This window comes from Myotis yumanensis, unplaced genomic scaffold (assembly GCF_028538775.1).
Source record: "Myotis yumanensis isolate MYYU_CA2020_CCGP unplaced genomic scaffold, mMyoYum1.0.hap1 SCAF_13, whole genome shotgun sequence".
Lineage (NCBI taxonomy): Eukaryota > Metazoa > Chordata > Mammalia > Chiroptera > Vespertilionidae > Myotis > Myotis yumanensis.
In genome coordinates this window covers 533993-560411 of record NW_027223764.1, presented here as the reverse complement: position 1 = coordinate 560411, position 26419 = coordinate 533993, and the positions used below count along the sequence as shown (strand labels likewise).

Below are 26419 nucleotides of genomic sequence, written 5' to 3'. Positions count from 1 at the left end.
ACTTGGTAGATTTTTAACGTTAAAATATTACATATTTATGCAATAATATTTGTATTGGAGCATTTGGTTCTTTTTGGGTGGGAGTAACTGTTAATGCATATTCCATGGAATAAGCAAATGAATTAATGGACATTGTTTTTAACTCCTTCTGAAGGTGAGGGTGGTGAGATCATCTCCACCAAGTTCTCAGTTCAAAGCCACAATGCTGGAGTCGTACCAGGTCTATAAACGGTACCAGATGGTTATTCACAACCACTCACCTGATGAACCAACTGTCAGCCAGGTCAGCAGGCCAAGTGTTCTGTGCATACGGAACTCTCCCTTCCACTCGATATCCCTGTATGAACTATCGGTTTACTTGTGGTGCATTTTATTTATACTCCGTTTGCAGCATATCTGCAAAGAGAGAACTGGATTGACGGACATTCTGAAAGTGCAAATGGTGCCTAGTGCCAGTCGTGTAATTTCAAAGTGGAAAAGGAACGCACAAAATGAATTATCTTTAATTAAAATCACTATCTTTAAATGCATTTATCTAAAAATAATAGAGGTCTAAGTAAAAATATTTGAGAAAAATGCAAAAAACCTTTACACTTTTATGGTAGGCATACTTTGCCCAACAGGTTAATACGCTTTCTCCCCATTTTCAAGTCACGTGTAGAAGGGTTCATTCATAACAGCTGCCTTCCTCTGTTAATACACTGCCCAGACTCAGGAGAGTTAGAAAAGTAAGATAGAATATTTGAACAAAAGTCCTGTCTTAATTGCTTGTAACTTTATAAATCAAATTACCCAGGAAAAATCTGGAAGAGGAAAAAGCTTAAAGCACTTCCTATGTCGTGGTGACAAAGGGAGTGGCCATAGCCATCAGCAGCCACAGTGACTCTAGGGTGTGCAGAAAACGACGTAGGTGGGTCAGGGAACCCAAAACAGGAAGGTCAATGTCTTGGCCTTTATTAATGTGAAGCTAGTGCTTCAGGTCTGTGCCCGTCACTCCTCCCTGGATGATTCACTTCCTGGAGAACCCAGTGCTGAGCTTTGGAAGGGGAATTGCGGAGATCTTACTTAGCCTCACCTTCAGAAGCGTGTCATCAGGTGGAGGTGTTTCAATCGAGTTTGCTTGTATCTTCCTTGCTCTGAAGGTGAGGTTAGTACCTGTCTCCTTTGAGGACCCAGAGTTCAAGTCGTCCCTCAGCCAGTCGTTTTCCTTATATGTCAAGTATCAAATGGCCATCCACCAGGATCCGCCCGAGGAGTGTGGGAAGACCGAGGTACCCTTCGTTCCACGTGTTCCTGTGTGCTGGGCGTGTGTGTGAGGAAGCAATAGAACTTTCTTACGCCACTTTTTTATCTGCTAAGTGGAGTATTACTCTACTTTCAGTGTGTATGCCTGAATATTATGAAAATGTGTTATACATGTCAGCCTTTAAATCCTCAGAGAAAAGGATGTGTTCTTAGTGTTCTGCTCAGGATCCTGAATGAAGCGTGTTTATCTGTTGTCCTCAGGCCGAGTCAGCAGACATCACTGCGTGCTCGTTATCGCCAGTCTTGGTGCACCAAATCCTGCACGTGCCATGCTTCTTCCTGCACATGCCTGTGCGACGTTTAATCTACAGATTAGGCACGTAGGAGGTGGGCAGCAATAGCTAACAGTAATGGTGCAGTTGAACAACGTGCTGTAATCGAGTTATGGGTGGGAGCTTGGTCTGCCTGATAACCAGGGAGGAGCATGGACCGCCTGGATACGCTGGGCACGGGTGATTGACGTCCTGGGTGGGTGGAACGGCGTGGCTCGCGATTTCCTCACACCACTCAGAGTGGTGTGCTGTTTAAAACCTACGGATTGTTTATTTCTGGAATTTCCCATTTAATATTTTTGGACTGCTGTTGGCAGTGGGTAACAATTCTTGGGGGTGCTGAGTAGCTCTCTGCTCCTATGGCCTGTAACCCCTCATGCCGCTGCTTTCTGGCTCCTTTCTCTGGGAGGGACACCCCTGCTTCATGAGCAGGATCTTCCCTAGACAAGATATTAAACTGGGGCTCACTGATCGGCAGCATCAAGCCTGTGAGCTGCCCTAGCGGTGTCTCTGTGTAAGGAGGTGTCCCTGCTGCAGATGTTCCTACCATGATGGAGGTTATTCCCGGCTCCTGTGCCTTCCTGGACACTGTTTGCTACAGAGTTGAGAGCACTTCCTGTGAGCGATGCAGATGTAAGAGGCCTGCACTGCTCAGGGGGATGGTTAGGGGAGGGTAGTCTTCCATGAGGCATATGTGGTCAGTCACCCTGGGTGCGCCCTAACCTGGAGAAACACGGCAGCTAATGGGGTACTGGGTTGTGCATGGCTCCAGCCAGCAGGTGGCGCCCTGGCTCCAGGACAGGTCTGCGCTTTGATCCCAGTCGGCCCTGCCAGTGTGGGATACAGCCCTGTATTCACAGCCTGGGATGTAGGATAGATGCTTTCCTTCTGCCCTTGGGTAGAAGCAGTTTGCATTGAGGTGTTGAATATGATGATTACAGATGATTCGTTGCTTGTGAAAGATTTAAATTTTTTGGAACTTACGCTTTCAGTTTCATTTCCCCTCAGTAGTCTTATTCTGCGTATATGAAAATAATAACTTACGTTTAGAAAGTGATCACTGTATCAGACTGACATTTCCTTCAGGTATGCAGACAAACCAGTCATGTATATAGGCATGCACTAGTTTATAAATATCTAACTCATACAATTAACAGAATGTGAATGAAGGCAAGCTCTGAGCATTTTGAAGTATTTTTTATATATTTTTTAAGGCCAGGACTAACTTAGCTGAATAAAGTAGAGGGCTTAGGCCATGATCGGTTTAATTTAATTAAAAAACCCACTTTTTATGAGCACTTCTAAGTCAGGATACTTTCGTATTCTAATCTGTCTTAAGGTGTGTGAGACATTTACTAATAGAAAGCTTTTGAATCACTTAAATAAGTTAGAGTAAAGGTTCTATTGTATTCTTAGCATAATGTTAATTTGGGGGAGATGCAAAAGGGTTTGTGTTAAGTAGCACTGGGAACATTTTTCCTTAAAGTTTATTTTGGTCAGTAATTTCCAGAAACTCATCTCAGATCATAAAATCATAGCATCATACATTAGAGACAAAGGGACCTTAGTGGTTGTGTAGAGTGACTTCCCCTATTTGGAGAATTAGGCGATTTGTCCAAGATAATGGGGGGGGGTGTCAATGGCAGAGTGATGCCTACAAATTAAGGTGCCTTCTACTGGGCCACATTTTATCATACGATGAAGTTACAGTGGCCTAAATAATGTCTATGGAATAACTGACACCGGTGAGTGAGATGTTCAACATAAGCAAATTTTCCAGGTAATTGAAACATCTTTATTGCCAAGATTTTATGTTCTCATCATGTGCAGTGACAGTCCTTCACAGTGCATGGTGGTCCTCTGCCTCCTCACAGTGCTGAGCAGGACTGTCTGCTGATGGTGCCCTGCCCTGTGTTTCCTGTGCAAGTGCCCGCAGACGGCTGCCTTTTCTCTAATGGACTCTTTCAGCCTCTTCCTTTCTCTTTTTGATGTCAGTTCTTTCTGTGTTAGTTTGTCTAGTTTTAGCACTTTCCCTCTCTACCTTGTGGTCTCTTAATGTGTTTGTTAAAATACTTATTGAGCACCTAGGGTGTGCCAGGTACTGCTGGAGAAGCACTTGGTAGGTAGCACGTGAGTCAGCAGGTTGAGATCCCTGCTCTGGTGGGGCACTTCCGGGGTGACAGGAGGTGATCAGAGATGGTCATGAACAGCAGGCATAGTGAGTGAGTCGAGATGGTGGTTGGCAGGGATGGGTTAAGGAGGAGGAGGGCAGGTGCAGGGAGCACGCTGGTGCTCGTAACTGTCCTGGAAACGAGCGCCAGGTAACGGAAGTGGAGGGATCCTTGTGTGAGGGGGTACAAGCGTCGGAATGCTTTTCATCAACCTTTATCACCTTTTAGTGCTTTCTTTGGGGGTTTTGTTTTTGGTTTGAATGTCTGAAGTTCTAGAGTAGCTTGATAATTGACCTCTCATAAACATATCCTATATAATCAAAGCCTAATATGCAAATCCAGTGGAATGACTGGTTGCTATGACGCACACTGACCACAAGGGGGCAGACACTCAGTGCAGGAGCTGCCCCCTGGTGTTCCCCCAGGGTGAATGGGGAACCCGGGGTGGGGCCAGCTGCAGGCAGCCGGAGAAGATGGCCCTGATCACAGGCCAGGCCTAGGGACTGTACCTGTGCATGAATTCATGTGTCGGGCCTCTAGTATATTAATATGCACATACCTGTGTTGTTTCTCGAAAGCTGAGTAATGAGAGAATGAAGTGGAATGTGTGGCATGAAATGAATGTTAGTTCTTTTTTTTAATAAGAAATCTTTATCATTTTCTTATATATATATTTCTTTATTGATTTCAGAGAGGAAGGGAGAGGGGAGAGAGAGAAACATCAATGATGAGAGAGAATCATTGATTGGCTGCCTCCTACACGCCCCCTACTGGGGATTGAGCCCAAAACCCAGGCATGTGCCCTTGGCCAGAATCGAACCTGGGACCCTTCAGTCCGCAGGCTGACGCTCTATCCACTGAGCCAAGCCGGCTAGGGCTGAATGTTAATTCTTGATTAATCAGCTGCATGAAGTTGGTGTGCCCAGTGCTAAATCATTTAGACTGAGTGGCATGAAGACGACACCAGACATGCTTGTTATGTCTACAGCCTCGTACATTTTGGGTGAGAACATGACTTGAGGGCTGAGGCCGTCCAGCGTGGCAGTGTGCACTCTGCAGGCATCCTGCCTCAGCTTCAGCTCCCACTGCTGCCTGAGTGGCTTTGAGCCAGTCCCGTCCCTCAGCTGCCTCCTGTCAGGCTCCTCGTGGTAAATGTGAGCGGGTTGTAAGGGTTAAATGAAGGGGAAGGTGCTTGGCTAATGACGATTGACTGCACCTTGGCTGCTAGGGTGCAGAAGACCACCGTTAGGAGTCGGCAGTCAGGGCCACCAGCCAGCATTTGCAGTCAGAATTAGGTTTTTCTTTGGTGGTTTGTTTTTCCGTTTTATTTCAAATATTTGTTTGAATTAAAAGATTACATAGGTTTAAATTTTTAATATTAAATTAGAATTAGTCCTTTCAAAGGAAGAGGTAATATTTCAAATCATTCTGTTTGGTTCATCAGCATGTAATTTTAGTCTTTAAGTTACTTTTATACCACATAAAACCTATAAAAGGTATTATTCAGGGGAGATTTACATGTGTATTTCTTAACTGCTTTATTTGGAACTGAAGACAAGGCAACTGATGTTTCTGGATTTGCGCTCTGGTGATGGAGGTTCTTGCTTTTGAAGAACTCACTAGATCAGATTCCCATAACCTGTACTGTACCTTGTGCTATCACACCAACTTGTGAAAACACTCTACTGGAGTCAGGAGAAATACACGGTGCCCGGAGCGGTGCCCAGGAACTCGTGGGGAGGGCCCGCAGCTGAGCTGACTGTTCCTAAGAAGCAGCTGGAGAGAAGTCGCAGCCAACGGAAAACTACTCAGAAAGAAAACTGTATTCTTGAAACGTGGGACATGAAGGAAAAGGAAAATTCAAAGAAAGCCCGAAGCTCTTGACAGTTGTTTTTTCTATAAGTAAAAGCTGCGTTAATTTCCTGAGTGTTGAGAAATCTGCCTCCAACGAGTAAGCACCGTTGAGTGAGTGCAAAGCTCACGTGATAGGAATCATCTTGGCGTGAGCGCCTTTGGTCCTGAGCTGCTGTAATTTAGGTCCGCTTTCCCCATTAAGCCTGAGGAGCCTCATGCTTTACGGCCTCCTCCTGAGGACTTGACAAGCGAACAATGCTGCCCGTTGACGGCCGGTCCAAACAAGGAGAGTGTGTGGCTTTGCTGTGGTGATTCATTTAATACGCCAGGTAATTTTAGGGAGCTGCTTGCATGATGAAAAAGCAGTCGATTTTCTTCCAGCTAGTAGTTGTACAGGATGTGTATTAACATACATGATTATTTACCCAGAGCATAATTCTGTCTTGAAGAATGTGTAAAAATAGGAATATATTTGTGTAGATCTAGAAATAAAGGATAGAGGTATCTATGTGTATATAAACATACTTACACACACATATATAAAAGCTTTTCTGTGACATTTTAGAAATCATTCAAAATTTTATTTTTAACCCTTTGAGTGCCAACCAATATCCTAGGAACTATGCTAAAATTGCAGGGCATTTTTGCTGATTTTACAGTAGTTTAGGAAAAAAATTATGAATCGCAAGTAAATGAAGTTACATATTCAAAAACTTAAGGAAACCTTTACTACATTTGTTGTCATCTTTGACATATATTGTTTGCTGATTGTATTATAAAATACTAGTAGGAAAAAAAATTGCCGATAGCGCTCCCGGCACTTTTGGGGAAAGACAGGAGGAGCACGATTGCGCTCCCCGGCACTCTAGGGGTTAAAATGGCTCCCATATTTCTCCCCTTGGCTATGGATGAGTGTGATTCTTCTATTCAACCAGTTGTGTAAACATTTAATTCCTAGCATGCTTCAGTCAGTATGGTAGGTTTGGGGGACATATAGATAAATTAGACATTGTCCTTTGCACATTTTAGCTAACAAATCTTAAAATACTTTTTCAAAGTTCTTTTCATAGGTTTGCATTCATATTAAAATACTAATAATGTTAACAGCTATTGGCAACACCTGAACCTGTCATAATGTGGTCTTGCTTGGAGCTGGTCTGACCAAGTGTGTAAGTGGTACCTATAAGTGTGCAGTCAGTCTGTCTCATGTTGGGCTACTGTGAAAAGGGCCCACAACAACAAAGCTTGCACGTTAAATTTCTGTACGGTGACTTGTTTCATGTCAGCGTTATGAGAATTTAAAATTTTGTTATACTTTGCACTTTCAGAAAGTTCTCTTAACAGTTAATATAATCGAATTGCATATTGATATAATTTAAGAAAACATTCTTATAGTCTCTGTAGTTTGGTATTCCCTGGCATCGAGAGCCTATAGGATACTAGTTAATTATGTGGCTTTGGCGTGTACTAGTAATATTTCAGTAACATTTACTTTAGTATTTGGGGGAGGAAGTGTCTGGTACAGTTTTTTTTTTATTTTATTTTAAATCTACTTTTATCTTTATTGTTGAAAGTATTACAGATGCCCCCTTTAATTCCCCATTGACTCTTTCTAACCCGTCCCCGCCCCCTGCCTTCACCACATGATACAGTTTTTTAAACTTTAGTGTGGAAACTTGAAACATTCGCACAGTAGAGAGATTCGTATAATGAATTCTCAAATACTCATCTCCTGTCCTCACTAGTAAAATATAATGGCCAGTCTTGTTTGATCTACACGCTCACCCCATTACTTCCCTCCTGACCCCTCAATGATTTTTAAGAAAATCCCAGACATCATGTAATTTCATTGTGCAACATTTCTGTGTGTATCTCTAAGAGAAAATAAAATCATTTGTGTTCCCTGTGAGTGCCGCTAGGGAGAGTCCAGCAGGGCTCGGGAGCAGGCCTGACCTGCTGTGCTCATAGTTAATTTGCATTTAGAAAGATCAAGAGTTTATGCTACTTGGGTATATCATCATTATTGTAACTCAAAGGGTTTGAAATGTTGATTCTGTAAGTACATCTAAGAAAACATGAGTCACCATTATGCATATGTATGAGGTGAGGTCAAGTCCTGGGCTCAGAACGAACCTGCACCTGGCTTTGTCACTTGTGCATGACTGCCTCCCCCAAAACGTATGGGTCTTTGTTTAAATGCTGGGAGGCAGCATTCTGTAAGCTTCTGTGCACGTCAGAGAAAGAGCAGAGAGGAAAGGTATGCGTGTGGCTGGGGCAGGAGAAGCTGAACAGGTAACTGTCACCAGGTGGAGCAGTGACTTCCCTCTCACTCGGCTCATCTAGCCTGTTTGGGGATGGGGGAGTTGCTTTTTTAAAAAATATATTTATTGATTTCCGAGAGGAAGGGAGAGGGAAAGAGAGAAACATCAATGATGAGAATCATTGATCGGCTGCCTCCTGCACGCCCCCTACTGGAGATCGAGCCCACAACCCAGGCATGTGCCCTTGACCAGAACTGAACCTGGGACCCTTCAGTCCGCAGGCCGATGCTCCATCCACTGAGCAAAACTGGCGGGGGTGGGGAGGGAGCTTTTATTTAATATCTTGAGATATCAGTCACATACTACAGATTTCACCCCTAAGGTGTACAATCAATGATTTTACCACCATCATCTAATTTTAAAACATTTTCATTACCCATCAGCAGACACTCCCCATCCTCCCCCCAGCTCAGCCCTAGGCAACCCTCCTCCACTTTCTGTCTCTAGAGATTTCCTGTTATGAATATTTCATATAAGTGGGACTGTTTTAATACGTTGGATTGCTTCTTTTTGCTTCTCCTAAACCCAGAGCTTCTGGGATTCAATCAAATCCAACCTCCTCTTTTGCTCTTGACTTTCTCTCTCTCTTCTCGGTTCCTCTTGATTTACACCTTGTCCTTTGCTTGGCGTTTACCTGACTTTGTGGCATTTATGGTCAGGCAGATGCTGACCTCTTCCCTTAGAGCGGGCGCTTTATTATACAAGGGTTGTGAAATGAAACTTCAAAAGATATTTTAGGACTTGTTTTTATACAGATTCTTAAAAAAAAAAGTTGACTTAATCTAATTCAAGTAGTCAGGTGCCCCCTGTGGGCCAGATTGCCCTTCTCTGTGCTCTGGACGGCTGTGCTGTGTACGAGAGCATTGATGTTACATGTAGACTTTGGGGTTACTTGACGTGCTCCTGCTGAAAACATGTGTAATAAGTTTTCCTTTTCTGTTCTCTTTTATGCTCGTTAACTGGATGAACCTGATTCTATTCGAATGTGACTGCAGTTCACAGGATTCCTTTGCACCTCGCCTTTGGAGGTAAGTGCACCCCGACCTCAGCACTAGCATCGCCGGTGGACGTCTTGTGTGGGCCACGCACTTGGTAACGATCACTCCCTGGATCATTTCGTTGTGACACATTCGTTCTTCAGTAACAGAAACGAGATGAATGCAGACTTTCTTGATAAGAGTTTTGATGACTTACAGAGCTACCTTCAAAACAGGCCATTGCTTCTTTTTCGGTACATTTTCCATTTTAATAAGTGGAGTGAACAGTATCGTGTTTCCCGCTCCCATAACTGTCTTAACACCAGCCTTATATTCTCTGAACTGCCGAGGTGTTGACGGGCTAGAGAAGCGTGGGCAGAGGCTGACAGCAGGGGCGTTTTATTTGGTTCGAAAGAGCTTTTGAAAATCTGTGGGTTGATTAGGGCAGAGCAGAGGACTGACCTTGACTGAGCTGTTCTTGTAACAGGCCCTCCTCTCGGTGCCTCATTCACTTTCTGGTTAGTCCTCGTGGTGGTTCTGCAGATTAGAACTGAGAAGCTAGTGATAAAATGTGAGAGAAAGAAGACACTAGCTACTCAGAGGACCAGGAGTCATTGTAGCTGCAGCGGATACGGAATAACTTGCAGGAGAGGCGTGAGACTTTGGGAAGAATAGAAAGGGAGGCGGCCGAGAGTGTCGAGACGCTTGGATTTAGAGCCCTTGTGGGTTCAAGATCATGCCTTCATTCCTGGCCACCTGGCCACCCCCAGCTTCTCGAGCAGCTCACGAGCTGCTTTTCTTGCTTCCTGGCTTTATTCTCGGTGGTGTGCACAGGAGCACGGAGGAAAGAGTAGGTGGGGCTGAGGCTGAGAGTAGCAGGTGTTACCCATATTTTGGCAGCTAAAAGCACAGCAGGTTTAATGTTTATATCTTAATGTGGGTGATACTCTGACTCCCCAGCTGGGTTGTAGCCCCTCAGCCTCGGGTCTGTCGTCTTCGTCTCAGGGTTCTCTCAGGTGTAGGTGGGACTTGGGGCATCAACCGCACACCGAGAGCTGCACCAAACACATGCTTCTTAGTGAGCCCTCGCACCTGGCTAACACTGGGACTTTATATGCGGACGCTTTAATCTTTGGTGAAAACAGAAGGGAAAGTATCAAGATTGAAGCTTAGGGATGGTTTCTGTCATTTTCTGTGTGATTTGCTTTTTCCACGTAATGATTTGGAGATGTACGTTGCCTTAGCTAAAGTGACCTATTTCTGATGGGACCTATGGACATGGGGGAGGAAAAAAATAAAAATTTAACATGGCCAATGTGCTCTTTTTTTCCTTAAAGTATTTGGGAAGTGGTTGAGGCTTTCTGTTGATACTGTTTTAGACTGGAATTTCCCACCTGATGACAGTTAGTGGCTGCTATCTCCCTCCCCCCCATCTCCAGGCATTGAGCTCAGGACTCCTTGGCCCCGAGGAACCTGAGAGCCAAAGCAAAGCTAAGGCAGGAGAATGTTGGGAGTCTCTAAATGTTTGATTTTGCCACTAAGCTTATGGTTTAGCTGTAGAAGGAACACCTTGGCTAATCTGAGAAGCTAGTGATAAAATTGTGAGATAAAAGCCTAGTATGCTAAGTGTCCCACCGTTTGACCAGTCGCTATGATGATCACTGACCACTAGGGGGCAGACGCTCCGACCAGTAGGTTAGCTTGCTGCTGGGGTCCGGCCGATGGGGACTGGGCCAGATGTGCCAGACACGCCCTGGAGCCCTCCCGTGGTCCCTCTCCAACCCCGATCATGCACTGGTGGGGTCTCTCGGCCTGGCCTGTGCCCTCTTGCAATCCGGGACCCCTTGGGGGATGTCAGAGAGTCTGTTTCGGCCTGATTCCCGCAGGCCAGGCCGAGGGACCCCACTGTTTGTGCACCGGGCCTCCAGTTTCGAATAAAAGAAAAATAATCTGGTAGAGACTGAAGTACATGAGACTTGCAGGTGGAAATGAAGGAGACTAGATTTCACTTTGTCCACAAAAGCTGCTCTGAATGAACCATGTCCCTTTGTTGCAAGTCCTAAACAGTTACCTGCCACGTGAACTGATGAGATTGTCTGGGTAGTAACTCCGTCGGTAATGGGATCCACTGCCGCTTGAGTGGAGCCATGTGTGGAGCGTCGTTACTTCCCTCTGTGGGGCTGACCCTTCACGTTCCTGTGAGCTGAGGACTAATAGAGCTCATTACGCTTTATGGGAAAAGAGCTTTTATCACCTCGTCAAGTCAGGCAACATATTTCCATTCTCGTCCCCATTTTGTGTGGCTCTGTGGCTGCTGATGTGCGCTCCCTGCTAGGTTTACATCGGCCTCTCCCTTACTGACGTTTTTATTGACATTGCTAAGTCTGAATTACATTTTGTGTGGCACCACCTACAGATGTCTTCAATTAGGTGTAGGTAAGTAAAGGGATTATATATCAGAGGCCGAGAGATTCTTGAAATTCTCCTCTGAGTCAGGCCCCGCCAGCGGTGCGGTAGGGGGCAGTCTCAGCCCCATTCTGGAGGGGACAGCACAGGAGGGCCTGTGAGGAGCTGAACTGTGTGTGCCTGCGGGCTACTGGGTTTCTCCTCAGGTGTCCTTCCAGGCCTTCATTTCAGAGCAGTTAAAGTCTTCAGCTGCAGTTACTATGACTTACCAAGAAGTCGGCAGCTACAGTGTGTGGTACTGTGCTAAGCTCCCTGCTTCCCTTGTTTCAGTTCTCACAAAGTGTCTATGAGGTAGACACTCCCCATATGCTTACGACACACATTGAGCCTGGAGAGGTAGGCGAGGTCAGGTCAGCATCGCAGCTGCTTGTGTGAGCCGGCAGTAACGGCGGCGGAGGGAATGAGGACACTGCTCTGACACTCGAGGCACATGAAGTGATGTCACATGATTGGAAGGAAGACAGTGATGAGTTGGAGACGGATTCTGTAAACGCTAGAGCAAGCTTTCTCAACCTCGGCACTGTCGGGGGTCGGTTCCGTCTTTGTTGTGGGTGCTCTCCTGAGCAGCACTGCTGTCTCTTACCCACACGGATGCCAGGAGCACCCTCCGTCTGAGCTGGAGCCAAATGTGCTGGGTGTGTGTGGGGAGGGGGACCACTGCCCTAGAGCAGCCTTAGAAAAAGGAGACACAGCCACAGTCCAGTATGAAGACGACAGCAACGAGAGCACATTTTCAGTCTCTCGGGGGGTCGGGAAAAGAAGGAAAGGTGGACGGAGCACAGGTGAGACAGACAGAAAACAAATGGCAAGATGGCCCCCTTGAATCCACCACTACTGACTTTATATTAAATATCAACGGTCTGAACCAGCGGTTCTCAGCCTGTGGGTCGCGACCCCTTTGGCGGTCGAACGCCCCTTTCACAGGGGTCGCCTAAGACCATCCTGCATATCAGATATTTACATGACGATTCATAACAGTAGCAACATGACAGTTATGAAGTAGCAACGAAAATAATGTTATGGTTGGGTCACAACATGAGGAACTGTATTTAAAGGGCCAGAAGGTTGAGAACCACGGGTCTAAACCAAAGCTCGGCTGTGTGGAAATGTTTCTACCTGCACTATCTCAAACATGTATGTTGCTAGTGGTCACACATAGCTACTGAGCTCATTAGGAACCGAATTTTAAATTTTCTTAAAAGTTAGTTAACTTACGTAGCGGTGTGTGGCCAGACCTGCATTGAAAGACACCCGGTAATTTTTCATATGATGGGGATCATATTTTCCATTTTACTGTGTTGTAGTCTTACTTAAGTTGGAGAAATGTTCATGTTACTAAAAAGTCTTGGTAAAAATAGTTTTTACTTATTACATGATAGTTGCTCATATAAATGTACTGTAATTAGCTTCTTTATTTTATGGTTTTAATTTGTTTCTTTAGTGTACTGATTGCCAGAAAATTAGGAATTTGTTGCATTTGATTTTTAAATCACTTTTACAAAACTTGTTAACCCTGAGTGTTGCTATTTGCAGTTTCCATATTAAACTTATTTTTTTAATTTCTTATTATAGACTATTTCAAATTTTCAAGTTTACTTTTCATTTTTCTTAAGAAATGTAGCCCTAGCCAGTTTGGGTCAGTGGATAGGGCGTCAACCTGCGGACTGAAGGGTCCCAGGTTCGATTCCGGTCAAGGGCATATGCCCGGGTTGCGGGCTTGATCCCCAGTAGGGGGCGTGCAGGAGGCAGCCGATCAATGATTCTCTCTCATCATTGATGTTTCTATATCTCCCTCTCCCTTCCTCTCTGAAATCAATAAAAAAAAAATATATTTAAAAATAAATAAATAAATAATGTAGATTTTGATGCCATAGTGGTTTAGCACACCTTTGGGTTTCTATTTTTAAAATGAATTCAAAGTTTAGTATATAACTTAGTATGAAACTATTAACAAAAGGCAAAACAAGGAATAAGTTATTGTAAAACAATGCATACTTTTAATCGTGCTTAAAAAGAGTACCTTTGGGGGCCTCCATAAACTGTTGTTTAAAAAAGTTCAGGGCACCAGTTGTCTCATCACAGATTGTGGTGAACAGCTGTGTTTGGGGGAGGCGCTTTCAGGTGCCACCGAAGGAAGGAGGACACAGGCTCTGATCCTAAAGCCCCTGAAGACATTCCCTGTTCCCGTCTTTGACAACCCACCCCCCACCCCCCCGCCCCCGCCCCCCCCCCTGCAACCTACAGTGTCACCTTTGGTGCCTGGCAAATGACTCCCCCTTTGAGTCTCTAAAGTGTGTGTTTTAAGCATAACAAGTACATGGAGGCAGATGGGTCAGGAGACAGGTGCACTTTGTCAGAGAGAATAGACACTCATTTGGGGAGCAGTTGGACTAGAAGCCTGAAGTGGCCTATTAACATCGGTGGCACTCGGCACGGCGCCCTGGGATGGTGCTGCATGGCTCATTAATCACAGCCGCCTGCCAGCTCCCGGGTGTGAGGGGGGCTTCCTTTTGTGTAGCTGGTGGTGAGCTTTATTCTACTTTTCCTGTTGTCAGCTCAATCCTTGAAATGAGCAACTTTTGAGAAATAACTTTGCTTATTCTTTCACATATTCAAATCTGTATAAACTGCAGGCATGAGAAAGATAAACTATTAAATAATTGCTATCACATCACTGACTTAAGTATGAGGAGATTAAAGCTAACTGCATTTATTAGTTTAAATAACTTTGCTATTAAATGAATGAGCCACTGATGTAACTTTATGGACATAATCTTTTAGGATATGCCATTCGGACCCCTTAAACCAAAAGCGAAACTGACCCAAATTTGCAGGGTGCTTTTGTTTGTACATTGTCATTTGTTTCTTACAACTACTTTTGAGCGTGAGTAGTAGGATGATTCCTATTTTTAAAGTGTAGAAACATACCTTTAAAATAAGTTAAATTATTGTCTTGGATCAGTTTGTAACTCCACGGTTTCATGATTGTCTTGCTTAATTGACTCCTCGTGGATTTCAGGTTTCCTTCTCTGTGAGGTGAGGGGGTCAGAGTAGGTAGTTCTGTGGCTTCCTTTTCCTAAGGAATTGGAAGGCAGCCCGTATCTACATAAAGTGCTTTGCAGGTGGCGAAGGTCCCTGGCTTTCACATGAATTGAGAGATGGGAATAATGCCTGTGGGAGGGCAAACTGCTCATTCAAAGCAGTGAAATGAATGGAAGCAGGTTATTAAAAGCGAAGTCCAGGGAATGAGGGAAATAATGGTTATTGGAAATGAGAAGGTAAATTGCAATCTTAAAAAATATTTCAAGCTGATACACAAATTTGTCTAATTAGCTTTTTTTGTTTGTTTTGTTTATCCTCGCCCGAGGATATTTTGATTTTTTTATTTTATTTTTATTTTTTAGAAAGAGTGGACGGGAGGGGGAGAGACAGAGAGAGAAGCACCGATGTGAGAGACACATGGATTGATTGCCTCCCGCAAGTGCCAAACTAGGGTGAGCCTGCAACCGAGGTACAGGTGCGTGCCCTTGACCAGAATCAAACCCGAGACATTTCAGTCTGGGCCAACGCTCTAGCCCAGCCGTGGGCAAACTACGGCCCGCGGGCCGGATGCGGCCCGTTTGAAATGAATAAAACTAAAAAAAAAAAGACCGTGCCCTTTTATGTAATGATGTTTACTTTGAATTTATATTAGTTCACACCAACACTCCATCCATGCTTTTGTTCCGGCCTCCGGTCCAGTGTAAGAACCCATTGTGGCCCTCGAGTCAAAAAGTTTGCCCACCCCTGGGCTAGTCACTGAGTCAAACTGGCTACGGCCTCATCAGCGTTTGACCTGGAGGGTTCTGACAGCCCAGCTCTCCCCTCTCCATCTCCGGGCCACTGCAGGCTTGCTCTCCTGTGCAATTATTTCCAACGACAGGGAGCGCATTCCTGTGGGCCCCAGGGCCCCCCTCTGAAAGGCCGTTCCTGTGAAATGCCAGGACACACAGGGATTGGGGTCTTCCTTGTGGCGTGTTGGCGTAGCCTCGTTTCTGAAACAGGGTGTTAGACTCCGTCTTTCAGCTGTTGGTGTTGGTTGAGGTGGTGTAGCCATAACAGGTAGTTAGTTCACCTGTCCTCTTGAACCTGTGTCTGCTTCCAGGGAATAGTAGTCACGTTAGAGCAAAGCTACGTGTGGGTTTGACATAATTCATTATAGTCGGTGGAAGCTCTTAAAAATTTAAAGATGTGTTTATTGCCCAAGCAGCACTTGAACTACTCCGTGGAAGTTAGATACCACGGACACTGCTGGCACCTCAGTGAGTCCTCGTGTTTGCTGTGGTGACCGTGGTCCCTGTGCAGGTACTGCCCCTCCCCCCACGCGGTGCTCTGTGGGAGGAAGTGGCTCTGTGCCGCCCACACCTCAGCAGGAGGGAGTTATGCTCCCCTGCCTTTAGGTTCTTCCGGATTTTTAGAGAGAGGGGAAAGGAGAGGGATGGAGAGAGAAACATCGCTGAGAGAGAAACATGGATCAGCTGCCTCCTTCACACCTGGGCATGTGCCCCGGCCGGTAATCAAACCGGTGACCTCTTGGTTCCTGGGTCAGTGCTCAACCACTGAGCACACTGGCTGGGCACCACTACTTTCTTTCCGTATTTCAGCTCGGGCCTTTGGACCTCTTTCACTTCTCCCCTGCCCCTTTGATGTTCCTCCATTCATCGGGGTTTGTTTTTCTTGTGTTGAGTCCTTCCTTGCTTTTGGCACTACCAGATAATTTAGGCTCCTTTTGTCCGTTTCCTTCCTCAGTCCTGGAGTCAGTCAGTCCTCCAAAGAGAAATGGTTCGCTTCTTCTTTTTCTGGTTCCTTTGATTGCAGAATGGAGAAACCAAGATGTGGGTGCTAGGTGTGCTTGTGACTACGGGGGTGTCATTTCTCTTGGGCCTGATCTCACAGAACAAGTAAATACGTGTGTGTATGCTGACCCTTATATGTACACATCTGTGACAAGCTGCTCATGTGTGTGTCTGTTTTCACAGCCAGAGAATCCCCCTAATGGACCCGATTGTGGCTATGGCTCCTTTCACCAGCAGTACTGGCTGGACGGCAAGATCATCGCTGTGGGGGTGATTGACATCCTTCCCTACTGTGTGTCGTCTGTGTATTTGTACTATGATCCTGATTATTCGTTTCTGTCCTTGGGTGTCTACTCTGCACTACGGTAAGATTGCCTTTGACAGTTGTTAGGGTCATATAGAACTTCCAATAATTCCTCATTTGATGATGTTTCATCATAAACAGTAGAAATCCTATTGTGATAGTACATATAATTTGTTGCTACAGTAGTCTCTTATATATTGGTATTTAGAAGCACCACTTTTAGAACTGAGGCCAGTGCCTGATGGTAATTCCCAAGGTTTGAAGGTCTCCATCCATCTGCTCTAGTGCATGAGAAGTCATGGTATTTGTGGGATGTTTTTGTTGTTTAGTTCATGCATTTATTTAAGCTCCCCTGTCAGAACCACTTAATGCTCCTTAAATGTGATATTATTTATTTATTCTTCTTGTCATCAGTGTTGTATATATTGTTTTCATTAAGGTTAAGTGAATCTGGCACAAATGAATTGAAATATGCAGTTATGTAAAGTAGATAGGTTAGGCCCGGGAGTCCTGGCCTCGGCTTGACTTGACATCGGCTCCATATCGGGCGATGACTTCCCTTGTATGTCAGCTGCAGATACATGCAGCACAGCGCACATGCCTTAGTGCATGGTCCTGAGGTGAAGAGAGCGGGGCCTTATTCCATGAAAATGCTTGTTTCTGTTTTCATTCTTGCTGGTGCCTGTATGTCACGTGGGCGGGGGGGGGGGGCAGGGGAATTGAGAATAGCTCTTCTGTTCGGGAGCTCAAGTCTCTTTTTGTCCTTCGGTATCATTGTGTCATTTTTTTTCCTCTCCTTTCCCAGTTCCTCTGTCTGATGGTGACATTTTTACATCATGGTAAAATATACTCTGCAATTATTTTAATTATTGTGTATGGGTTTTTTTTTGTATTTATGGAAGTAAAAGTTAATATTTTCTTTAATCACCATTTGATTTATTTTTTTGATTTGGTCCATAATTGATTTTTGTGTGTGTTTCAATGGCCCATGATATAAACAATTTCTCCATCTTGGTATTTTCAACCCATCTTATCTTAGTGATAGCAAATTCACAATTATACAATATTTACAACCGATTTCTAATTATCTTTTACTTTTCTTATGTATTTAATTGCATTTTTATATAAACTAAAAAATATTTATGACTTGGCGATCTCACTAAAATTGGAACTGATCATTTGAAGCAATCGCATTTTATAACTTGAGACACATATTCTGTTGATTTCAGAAAAGATACTCTTTATATCGAAATCAGTTAACACTGAAATTATTGTGATTTTTTTGTATCTATCACTTTACAGTGCATAGCTGTGGATTTGTCTAGACATCACAGATGAATATTAAGAATATTTATTCCTATATAATAAGTCCCATCCATGTCTCAATAACTAAGAGACATAGAAATCCTGCATTTGAGATAGTAAATAATTAATTCCCTGCAAAATGAGAGAGTTGTGTTTATTGTTTGGTGTATCTTTGGAAAGTTCCAGAGAGCTTTGGGGAGGAAGCAGGGAGCCTGCACAGGAGAACACGGGGAGGTGCCCCGTCTGCAGCCCTTCCCGTCCTTCCATTAGCGCCCTCGAGGTGGAGCTGCTGAGCTTGTGGAGGAGAGAGAACTAGGAGATCAGTATTTCAGAGCAAAATCAGAGCCAGTAGGTCACAAGTTCTAATTCTGTTATTACCAACTTTAATGTAGTTCAGTGAAACCTGTTCAGGTAGTTTTTCCCTCCAATCATTTAATACAGATTTTTGTGTTTCAATCTATAATCAATATAGATTTTTATGTAATCTAGTCTGCAGATTTGAAAAATGTTTGAATTGGCGATCTTGAGCATGGCTTTTTTTTAAAGATGTATTTTAGCCATGTAATTCATTCATTTAGTAGATGCTTACTTGAGTTCTATTTACGTGTTCAAAAGCGAAGAACATAATTCTAGGCCCTCTGCTGTGCTGTGACAAATAAAACCATGGTGGGCTGAGGCTGCTGTTACGCAGGGTGGTCAGGCGAGGCTCTGAGCAGGTGCAGTTGAGGAGCAGAAAGCAGGAGAGGAGCCGGCTCTGTACAGTCTGGGGTAGAAGTCCAGGTACCCTGAGGAGTGGAGGAAAGAGAAGGAAGGTGTGACAGGCTAGGGTGTCGGCTGACGATGGGCAGTGATGGGCAAGGAGGGCAGCGAGGCAGCTGGCAGCGGTGAGGAGGGGCAGATGGAGTAGGGCTTGTGGGTCATGGGAAGGAGGTTGGACTTCAAGTGTGACACCAACCCAGTGCCAGCGTGAGGTTACCTGATCTGCTTAATGAATAACAGCAAGAAACCATACTAAATAGATCTCTCCAACTTTATGGTGTTTGAATTTTAGATTAGCCACAATCTATGCCCAAGAAAGTGTGAAACCTGAATTTAGATGCATTTGCTCAAAATTCAGAGAGGTTTTTTTGGTGTCTTTATATTAAAAATCATCTCACAGTGTTTTTAAAATAGTTCTTTCAACACTTGGATTTTTTTTTTTGATAGCTTAGTATCAAATTTTACCAAATATTTGTCATCAGTTTACATAATACTTTGTTGGAACTAGATATAACTGTTCTTTATTCTTCTTTTGACAGAGAAATTGCTTTCACTAGGCAACTTCATGAAAAAGCATCTCAACTCAGCTATTATTATATGGGTTTCTACATTCACTCATGTCCCAAGATGAGATATAAGGTAACGTTGATTTCACACATGTCTGCTGTAGATCCAGTTTATGAAAATCCATGCTTTCACAGTTTGTCATCACAATAGTTTCACTTGCTTGTACATTTCTAATGGACATCAACACATTTCTTTAAGCATCTTCAACCTTTCATAGCGTCTAGCCTGTTCATCACCTTGAATAGTGCCTTACCCATCGACACTTAATAGTTGTTTAATGTAGTTAATCTGCAGTCATTTGCTGACCATGTAGAAATCCTAGCTGTTCTGGGTAAATTTACATGCTTTTTCTGAATGAAGCCTGGGGAAAATCAGTTCAGAAGTCAGGAAGTTGGGGGAAAGTATAATCATTTTGCCACAAGAATTAAAGCTGAGTAATCCCCATAGAACTGTTGCTGGTTTGGAGGATTCCACCAGCATCAAGCTTAGACCAGGGGAACGTTGACATTTTTAGGAAGAAGACAGGTGTGGAGTCTGTCTAGCAGCTGGTTTGGTTTGTAGCGGTGGCCCTGTTGGTGAGGTTCTGTGCCCCTGTCTGCTATCAACACTGTAAACGTAACATTAATCAGTTTATCTCCTGAGTACATGAGGGGGGTTCCCAGAAATAAGCGTTGGAAGCAATGTGAGTTTATAAACTGTTCATTTCCACAGGGATTTCCTGTAGTGCTACCAACATGCTGAGAGAGCCAGCTGTTCGGTTTTTGGAAATGGTGATTTTGCTGGCATTTTCCAGTGTTTTAATACTCTCTATAGGCTGGCTTGTTTTAACGCTGCTAGGCCTTGGGGATCTGAAGGCGGTGTTTTGGCTGAGCTCACTATCCAGATCTGTCTGTGGCCAGAGTTAGCAGTGACTGCAGGCAGTCGGCGTGGGTGTCATGGCGTGGCCAGACATCAGATGGTTGAAGCAGCAGAAAGGGCTCGGAAATGTCAGGAAAGAAACAAAAGGCTCATTAGCTGTGATTAATCATCCTTAAACTCGGTGCCTCCCTTGACTGTGGTCTCACAGCACGGGCACACGGGCGGTGCCAGCGCTGCTGCTGGTCTGAGGGAACAGATGACCTCGCCGTTGCTGCGTGGACAGAGCCCAGCATACAGCTTCCTGGAGCTAATGCCCAGTGACCGCAGAGGCATTGCTGTAGTGTAGGGGCTTCCGATGCCTCCTCCTGGCAGGGGGCGGTAAAAACATCACATGCTCATCACAAATTCTTGTGTTTAAATTGTTGTTTTAGGTTTTGCTGCCTCAGAGTCAAAGGCGGTTTCCTCAGGGTCTGTGTGCTGAGCTTCCGTCACTGATGGGAGCGAGTGGAAGCTCCGTGTGGTTCATGGGCCCAGAGTCTGCACTGGCTCACGTCTTCCTTTTAGCAACATGAAGAGAGGTTGGAGAATTGAAATGCATCTAACTGGCTCTGCTGACCAGATTCATGATGAGGTGTCTTATCACTTCTAACTGGAGAACCCTAAAGTCCTTGCATATTCATGACAGGTAGATGTTAACTGGGGACTGAAAGCGTATTTAATCAGTGTTTCTTCTTTTCCCGTCCTCATCTCCTTCTCAAAAGGAGGCAGAGCTTGGTGTGGAGGGAACATGATTCCCAACCTGGAAAGACAGTCCTGGGGTCATCAATGAGTTTATGGCTGTGTCACCTCTGGGGCTTCTGAAAAGCACTGATGAGCTCTGCCCGGAAGAAGGAAGCTTGCTGCTCTCTCCACAGCGTCCACAGCCTGGGGCGCCGTTGTACGTGTGCGCCTCTCTCCTGCCATCTCTCACCTGACAGGGCACTCGCTCACCTCTGCAGGTGCAGCAGGGGGACTCCTGTCCTTTTGGAGTGCACGTTGTAGCTCCTTGCGCTCAGCTCTTTGTAGCGTGGTCCCTGAGTGTCCATGGAGAGCCTGCGCTGTGAGAGCATGCGGACGCCAGGCACGAGGACCAGGAGCAGACGTGGTCCCTGCTTGCCAGGCCCTTGAGCAAACCGTGTCTCCTCTATCACTGTCCCGGTCCCAGAAAACTCCTTGACGACCAAGAACTCTCTGGCTCAAAATGTCAGTTGTCCTGAGGTTTGAGAGGCCTTGGGTAAAGGGTTGCCCGCTGCCGTTGGTCTGAGTTGCTCGGTTACTGTGGGTAATGTGACTGCTGCCGTCAGAGAGGAGCTGTCAGAAAGAGTGACTGGGTTCACGTGACCATGTTGACATAAAGTGTCCTGTGTGACACACCAGGGAGGTTTCCTGGGCCTAATCCATGGCCCTGGGCAGCCATAACTCATGAGGACACCGGACTGTCTGACATTTTCTTGAGGAGGCTCACGTGTGGCCTTCACATCACTTAAAGGTGATCTAGTGTTTGTGCAAGGAGACCTGTGGTCCATCTGAGGCCTGGGGAGGAGCAGCACAGCACCGAGGCTGGCGTTTCCAAAGCGTGATGCTCACTCTTCCGCTCCCCATACGCGAGGTAGGTCTGCCTTTCGTGTATGTAAGTCATTCTGTTGCCCTTGCTTTGTGGGAATAAACAGGAACCGCAGCTTCCTAATAGCCACATGGATTGAATGACTCTGACCCTCGCAGCTGCATTCAGTTTATCTTTCCTAGTCCAGAGGGCACCCACCGTGCTGGCTGCTGCTTGTGGGACGGGAGGTCATTTTGGGACCAGCTTTTGAGGTGTGGCCCGTCCTCGCTCTTGGTGGGCACTAAGCTGCCAGAGAAGCACGTGTGCACGTGTGTCTGACTGGTTTCCCGGCTGTTACTCCACCTCCGTGGTGATGTTGGAGGGAAGCAGTCCCCCCAGGACTCACCATCCCGGCTCCGACCGCCTTTCCTTCTCGCATCTGGACATGTTCTCTTCTCATGTCTCGTTCTGTGAGAGCGAGGCAGCTGTAGGATTTGTGCCGGACCTTCCAGAGCCTGCGTCTCCGTTGGCGGCATTGGCTAAAGGGAAGCCTGGTGAGCAGCATCGTTATCTCGGAGGGGCAGCGTCAGCTCAGCCGGCCGTGCTGGAAGCAGAGCGAGCCTGGGCCGCTGTGAGGACTTCTGCCCGGTGGCCATCTCATTCCTCTTCGCTCTTGTAAGATACGATTCCATTTCAAACGCCAACCATGTGTCTCCCCTCACTCTCTATCCTCCTGGAGCCTGGGGCCTGGCTCTAGACCCCGGCCTGTGTGGGTGTGTCTGCGACTTGAGTCAGACCCTGCTGCCGTCTGCCGGCCTGGGCTGCTTTCGTTTTCTGGATCATCGCTGAGCCCTTACTCAGGTGGTTCTCTGTAGTTTCCATGTCTGGCCGTGCATAGTCTGGGCTCCTTGTCACAAATCCACCCCTGGTTCTGACAGTGGCTTTAAAAAATTTACATTATGGGAATGTTACCCTTTTCATATATCCTTAAATTCTCATAATTGGAGAGTGTTTGGGTTTTTTAAGAAACCCTTCCATCGAGGCACAGTGTAAATCTTGGGGAATGTGCAGAAGTGGAGAGCCCGTGGAGACCACAGGATGAACACAGCCTGGCGTCCTCTGATCGCCTCCTGGAGATGGACATTCTCTCCCTGGCAGTCCTGCTGTAAAGGCCAGAGAGTAATAGTAGGTTGAAGGCCACGTGGTCTGCTCTTGTGGCAAAGCAGCCATAGAAAGTATGTAAGCAAGGGCATGGCTGTGCTCCAGGAAGCCTCTGCTCACGGACTTGGAATGTGAATTATGTAGTTCCTACAGGTCACAGAGTGGGGTATTCTTTCATTTCAACCTTTGACAATGTAAGAACCATTTTAGGGTGCAGGCCACGCAAAAGCGAGCAGCAGACCAAATGGGGCTCCTGCCATACATAGCGTGCTGACCCCTGCTCTGCAGCGTCAGGTAGACTCACTGCCGTGGATTGAAGCACAGTGAATGCCTTCAGCCTCGGCTTGTGCTGATACCCAGGACGTTGCCAGGGTCTGTCCGCTGGGCACCGCGCTGGCTGCTCAGAGGCTGCGTCTGCGGAGCTTCCAGGCGGCTGCAGGTCGACAGCTTCCAGACCTGCTCCGTGCTCCACACTCTCAGGCTCAAAGCTGTAAATTCGCCATCATTTCAGGCTCTGCATACGAGTGACTTGTCAGAATTACCCTCCCACATCTGGAAGTTGTAGACTTCAGCTTCGATTTTATTTCTACTATTTCCAGAGAGTTCTGATGTGATAATCATGCTATTTTGATTTCTCCAAACTGTTACTAGATGTAAAGGTGATGATTGGCTCCTTAAATTTTAGGAGGATGTGGTGTGTGTGTGTGTGTGTGTGTGTTTTGAAAGCAGGGGTAGCTATCTTTTCTTTTTTTTAAAATACATTTTTATTGATTTCAGAGAGAGAGATAGAAACATCAATGATAGAATTATTCATCGGCCGCCTCCTGCACGCCTCCTACTGGGAATCGAGCCTGCAACTCGGGCATGTGCCCTTGACTGGAATCGAACCCAGGACCCTTTAGTCCACAGGCCGATGCTCTATCCACTGAGCCAAACCAGCTAGGGCAGGAGGATGTATTTTTTGTGTAAAGTCAAAGATAGATGACACTGGAAGAATGGTTGAATGGTTTGGCCGTTGGTAACTTTCCCTTTACATATGCATTTTAAAGTTAAGTCCTTTCAGCTCTGGCCGGTTTGGCTCAGTTGATAGAGCGTCGGCCTGTGGACCGAAGGGTCCCAGGTTCGATTCTGGTCAAGGGCACATACTTTGGTTGCAGACTCCTCCCTGGCCCAGGCCCTGGCCAGGGTGTGTGCAGGAGGCAACCAATTGATGTGTCTGTCACACCGATGTTTCTCTCTGTTTTTCCCTCTCTCTTCCACTCTCTAAAAATCAGTGGAAAAATGTCCTCGGGTGAGGATTAAAAAATAAAAATAGAGTTAAGTTCATTCAAACCACCAATACAATATTCTTACATCATAAACGTTTTTTGTTTTTTGCGTATGTGGTTTTGTAATGGGCTGAAATGGATAAAACTATAACATTACAAAGATGTTAATAATTACTGTCATCTTGAGGCTCTGTAAATTCTGTTCTGGCGGCGTGGTTGAGTTTGGGCCAATTTGATATTTTAAGCGGGATGGAATGAATAAGCTTTCTCAAGTTGTCATCCAAGATTGTTTGGTGTTTATAACATCATAAATTCTTCGCAGTAAGTTATCTAGAATTCTGTGAATGGACTTGCTTTGCCCACTCTGAGTAACTGTTTAGGTAAAAGTGGCCGTGTTCTTCATAATCCCATAACTGATGGTTGAGAAAGGGAGGAAGCGGTCTGTTAGTTCTCCCCTGAGCTTGCTGACCTGTGGGTCCTCCCCAAGCTGTCACAGTCACCTTCTCCCGAGTGCTTCCTTGCAGAGACACAGAATGTTGGTGACACTCAAGGCCGTAGGATGTAGGTTCTCCCGGACTCCTGCTGCACGGTGAGGGGAGGCTGTCCTTAAGCTTGAAGCGTTTCAGTCACTGTGATGAATTTCCCCTCAGGCAGAAAAAAGGGATGATTACCAAAGATCACCCCCTGGGGTGCACAGGAGGTTCAGCTAACTTCTTATTTCCCTCAGGGGTGTCATTACACAGACTTTCAGGAGTGAGGCTTTCATAGTCATTGAAAAATGTTTGCTGGGAAAATGTTACAGCTTCAGATAGAGGCGTGACCAGTGCAGCAGCTCGCTGTGTGTGAGGCTGTGTTTTCATGACTGTGCGCAGCATTAGTTTGACAGGGTGCTTCTCAACTTGAAAAAGAACCTTGAAAACGAAAGCCAACAACGTGTTTCTCTGGGGTTCAGCCCCTGATGGCGCTAAGCAGGCGAGTCTCCATGACCAGGACACTTGACTTTTCTCTCTCCCCCGCCCCTCTTAAATGTTAAAATGAGACTGGAGACTGCCTAGGGAGGGCTAAGGCTCTTCTAGCTTTAAAATGGTCTGATTTTCTATTTTTAAGGAATACAGGATGACACAGTTTAGTTTAAGTCAGCAAGCACTAAATATTTATTAAGAGCTCAGTCCATACAAGGTCTTCTGCCCAGGCACAAGGAAGGCAAGGAAACTCCAGGTTGGGGTAAGTGGGGGTGGGGGCGGGGAGGGGTGGCTCGCAGCGAAGAGCAGGGCCGGCTGCACTGCGTTCTCGGTGGGCTTAGCCCTGTGGCCCTCGCTGTCCGATGTGCTTTTCCTCGCCTGTTTGCCAGACTATGTCGTGAAGTTTCCTACGATTATAAAGTTGCCTCCCCTCCTGGTAGAGGTCCCTGAGAACTGGGATGGGCAGCGTTGTTCCCCGTGGCACGCCCAGGACACTGGCATGGAGCCCGGCAGGTGGAGGGTATTTACTAATCACCTGCTGACCTGCAGGAATGAGAGCCCGGGGGATCCTGCCTGGGACGGAAGGAGTCGGTGGTGGTGAGGGGATGCCGAGCCCAAGGTGCATGGGCATTCAGACCCGACGAGCGGTCACCGCGGCCCCTAGCCCGTGCTTTGTGCTTTGTGCTTTGTGCTTAGAGCGAGTGCCCTGGGGAGTGCGGGGTAAGGAGGTCGGCGGGCGCACGTGGGCCTGACACTCAGTGTCCGGCCTCAGCCAGGGAGCAGGAGCACTGGGTCCACGCAGCTGTAAACCTGGCAGTGCTGCCACTTTCCCGCACAGGGTTCTGGGGTTAGTCAAACCTACGCTCGTTCCAAAGCAGGAAGGAATTGGTTGTGCCTTTTTATCTTGTGTCATTTCTCGTCAGCTGTAACTAAGATCACTGGCCTCTGAAATGTGTCGTTCCCTTTACTGTAGATGTTGTGGAACCAGAAAGGGGGTCTCGTGGAGAACTTACCCCGTCGGTGTCTCCTCTCCGATGGCGGCAGGGAGCTGGCTCACCAGGGAGAACTTGGAGTCAGCGCCCATGTCTGTCTGCGGGTTGGAAGGTGTCACCTTAGGGGAGTGTCAGACCCGGTGACTAACCGCCGTGTTCTGAGCAGCAGCTTAGCAAAGCAAACACTGAACTGATGCTTTTCATCAACGTGGCGAAGGTCACATTTAATATACACATAAATACACACAGGCATTCATTTAAAATCTTTAACCTGCAACAGAAATTAAAGAAACTTTGAATTTTACTTTTCATTTTCTCTCTATTATTTTCTTTGTCTTCATCTTTCATCCTATTTCTTTCTTTTTTTCTTCTCTATCCTTTTCAACTTATGACCCTTCAGTTTGAAATTAAATTTGGGCTGTAAGTTGACTCCCTGAATCTTTTCTTCACAAGCTTTCTT

The 26419-nt window shown here is 45.9% G+C and overlaps 1 protein-coding gene across 6 annotated transcripts in view; it reads left to right on the top strand.

Moving 5' to 3' along the window:
• ATE1 (arginyltransferase 1) overlaps nucleotides 1–26419 on the top strand; it is a 52427-nt gene that overhangs the window by 12929 nt on the left and 13079 nt on the right. For 3 of the 6 annotated variants that reach the window (XM_070432011.1, XM_070432009.1, XM_070432014.1), the window contains exons 7-10: nucleotides 155–283; nucleotides 8919–8951; nucleotides 16385–16566; nucleotides 19109–19208. In XM_070432011.1, coding sequence (XP_070288112.1) covers nucleotides 155–283; nucleotides 8919–8951; nucleotides 16385–16566; nucleotides 19109–19208 — 444 coding nt within the window. Of the gene's footprint in view, nucleotides 1–154; nucleotides 284–1142; nucleotides 1272–8918; nucleotides 8952–16384; nucleotides 16567–19108; nucleotides 19209–26419 lie in introns of all 6 variants that reach the window. The other 3 variants (XM_070432012.1, XM_070432010.1, XM_070432013.1) reach the window with 2 other exon arrangements.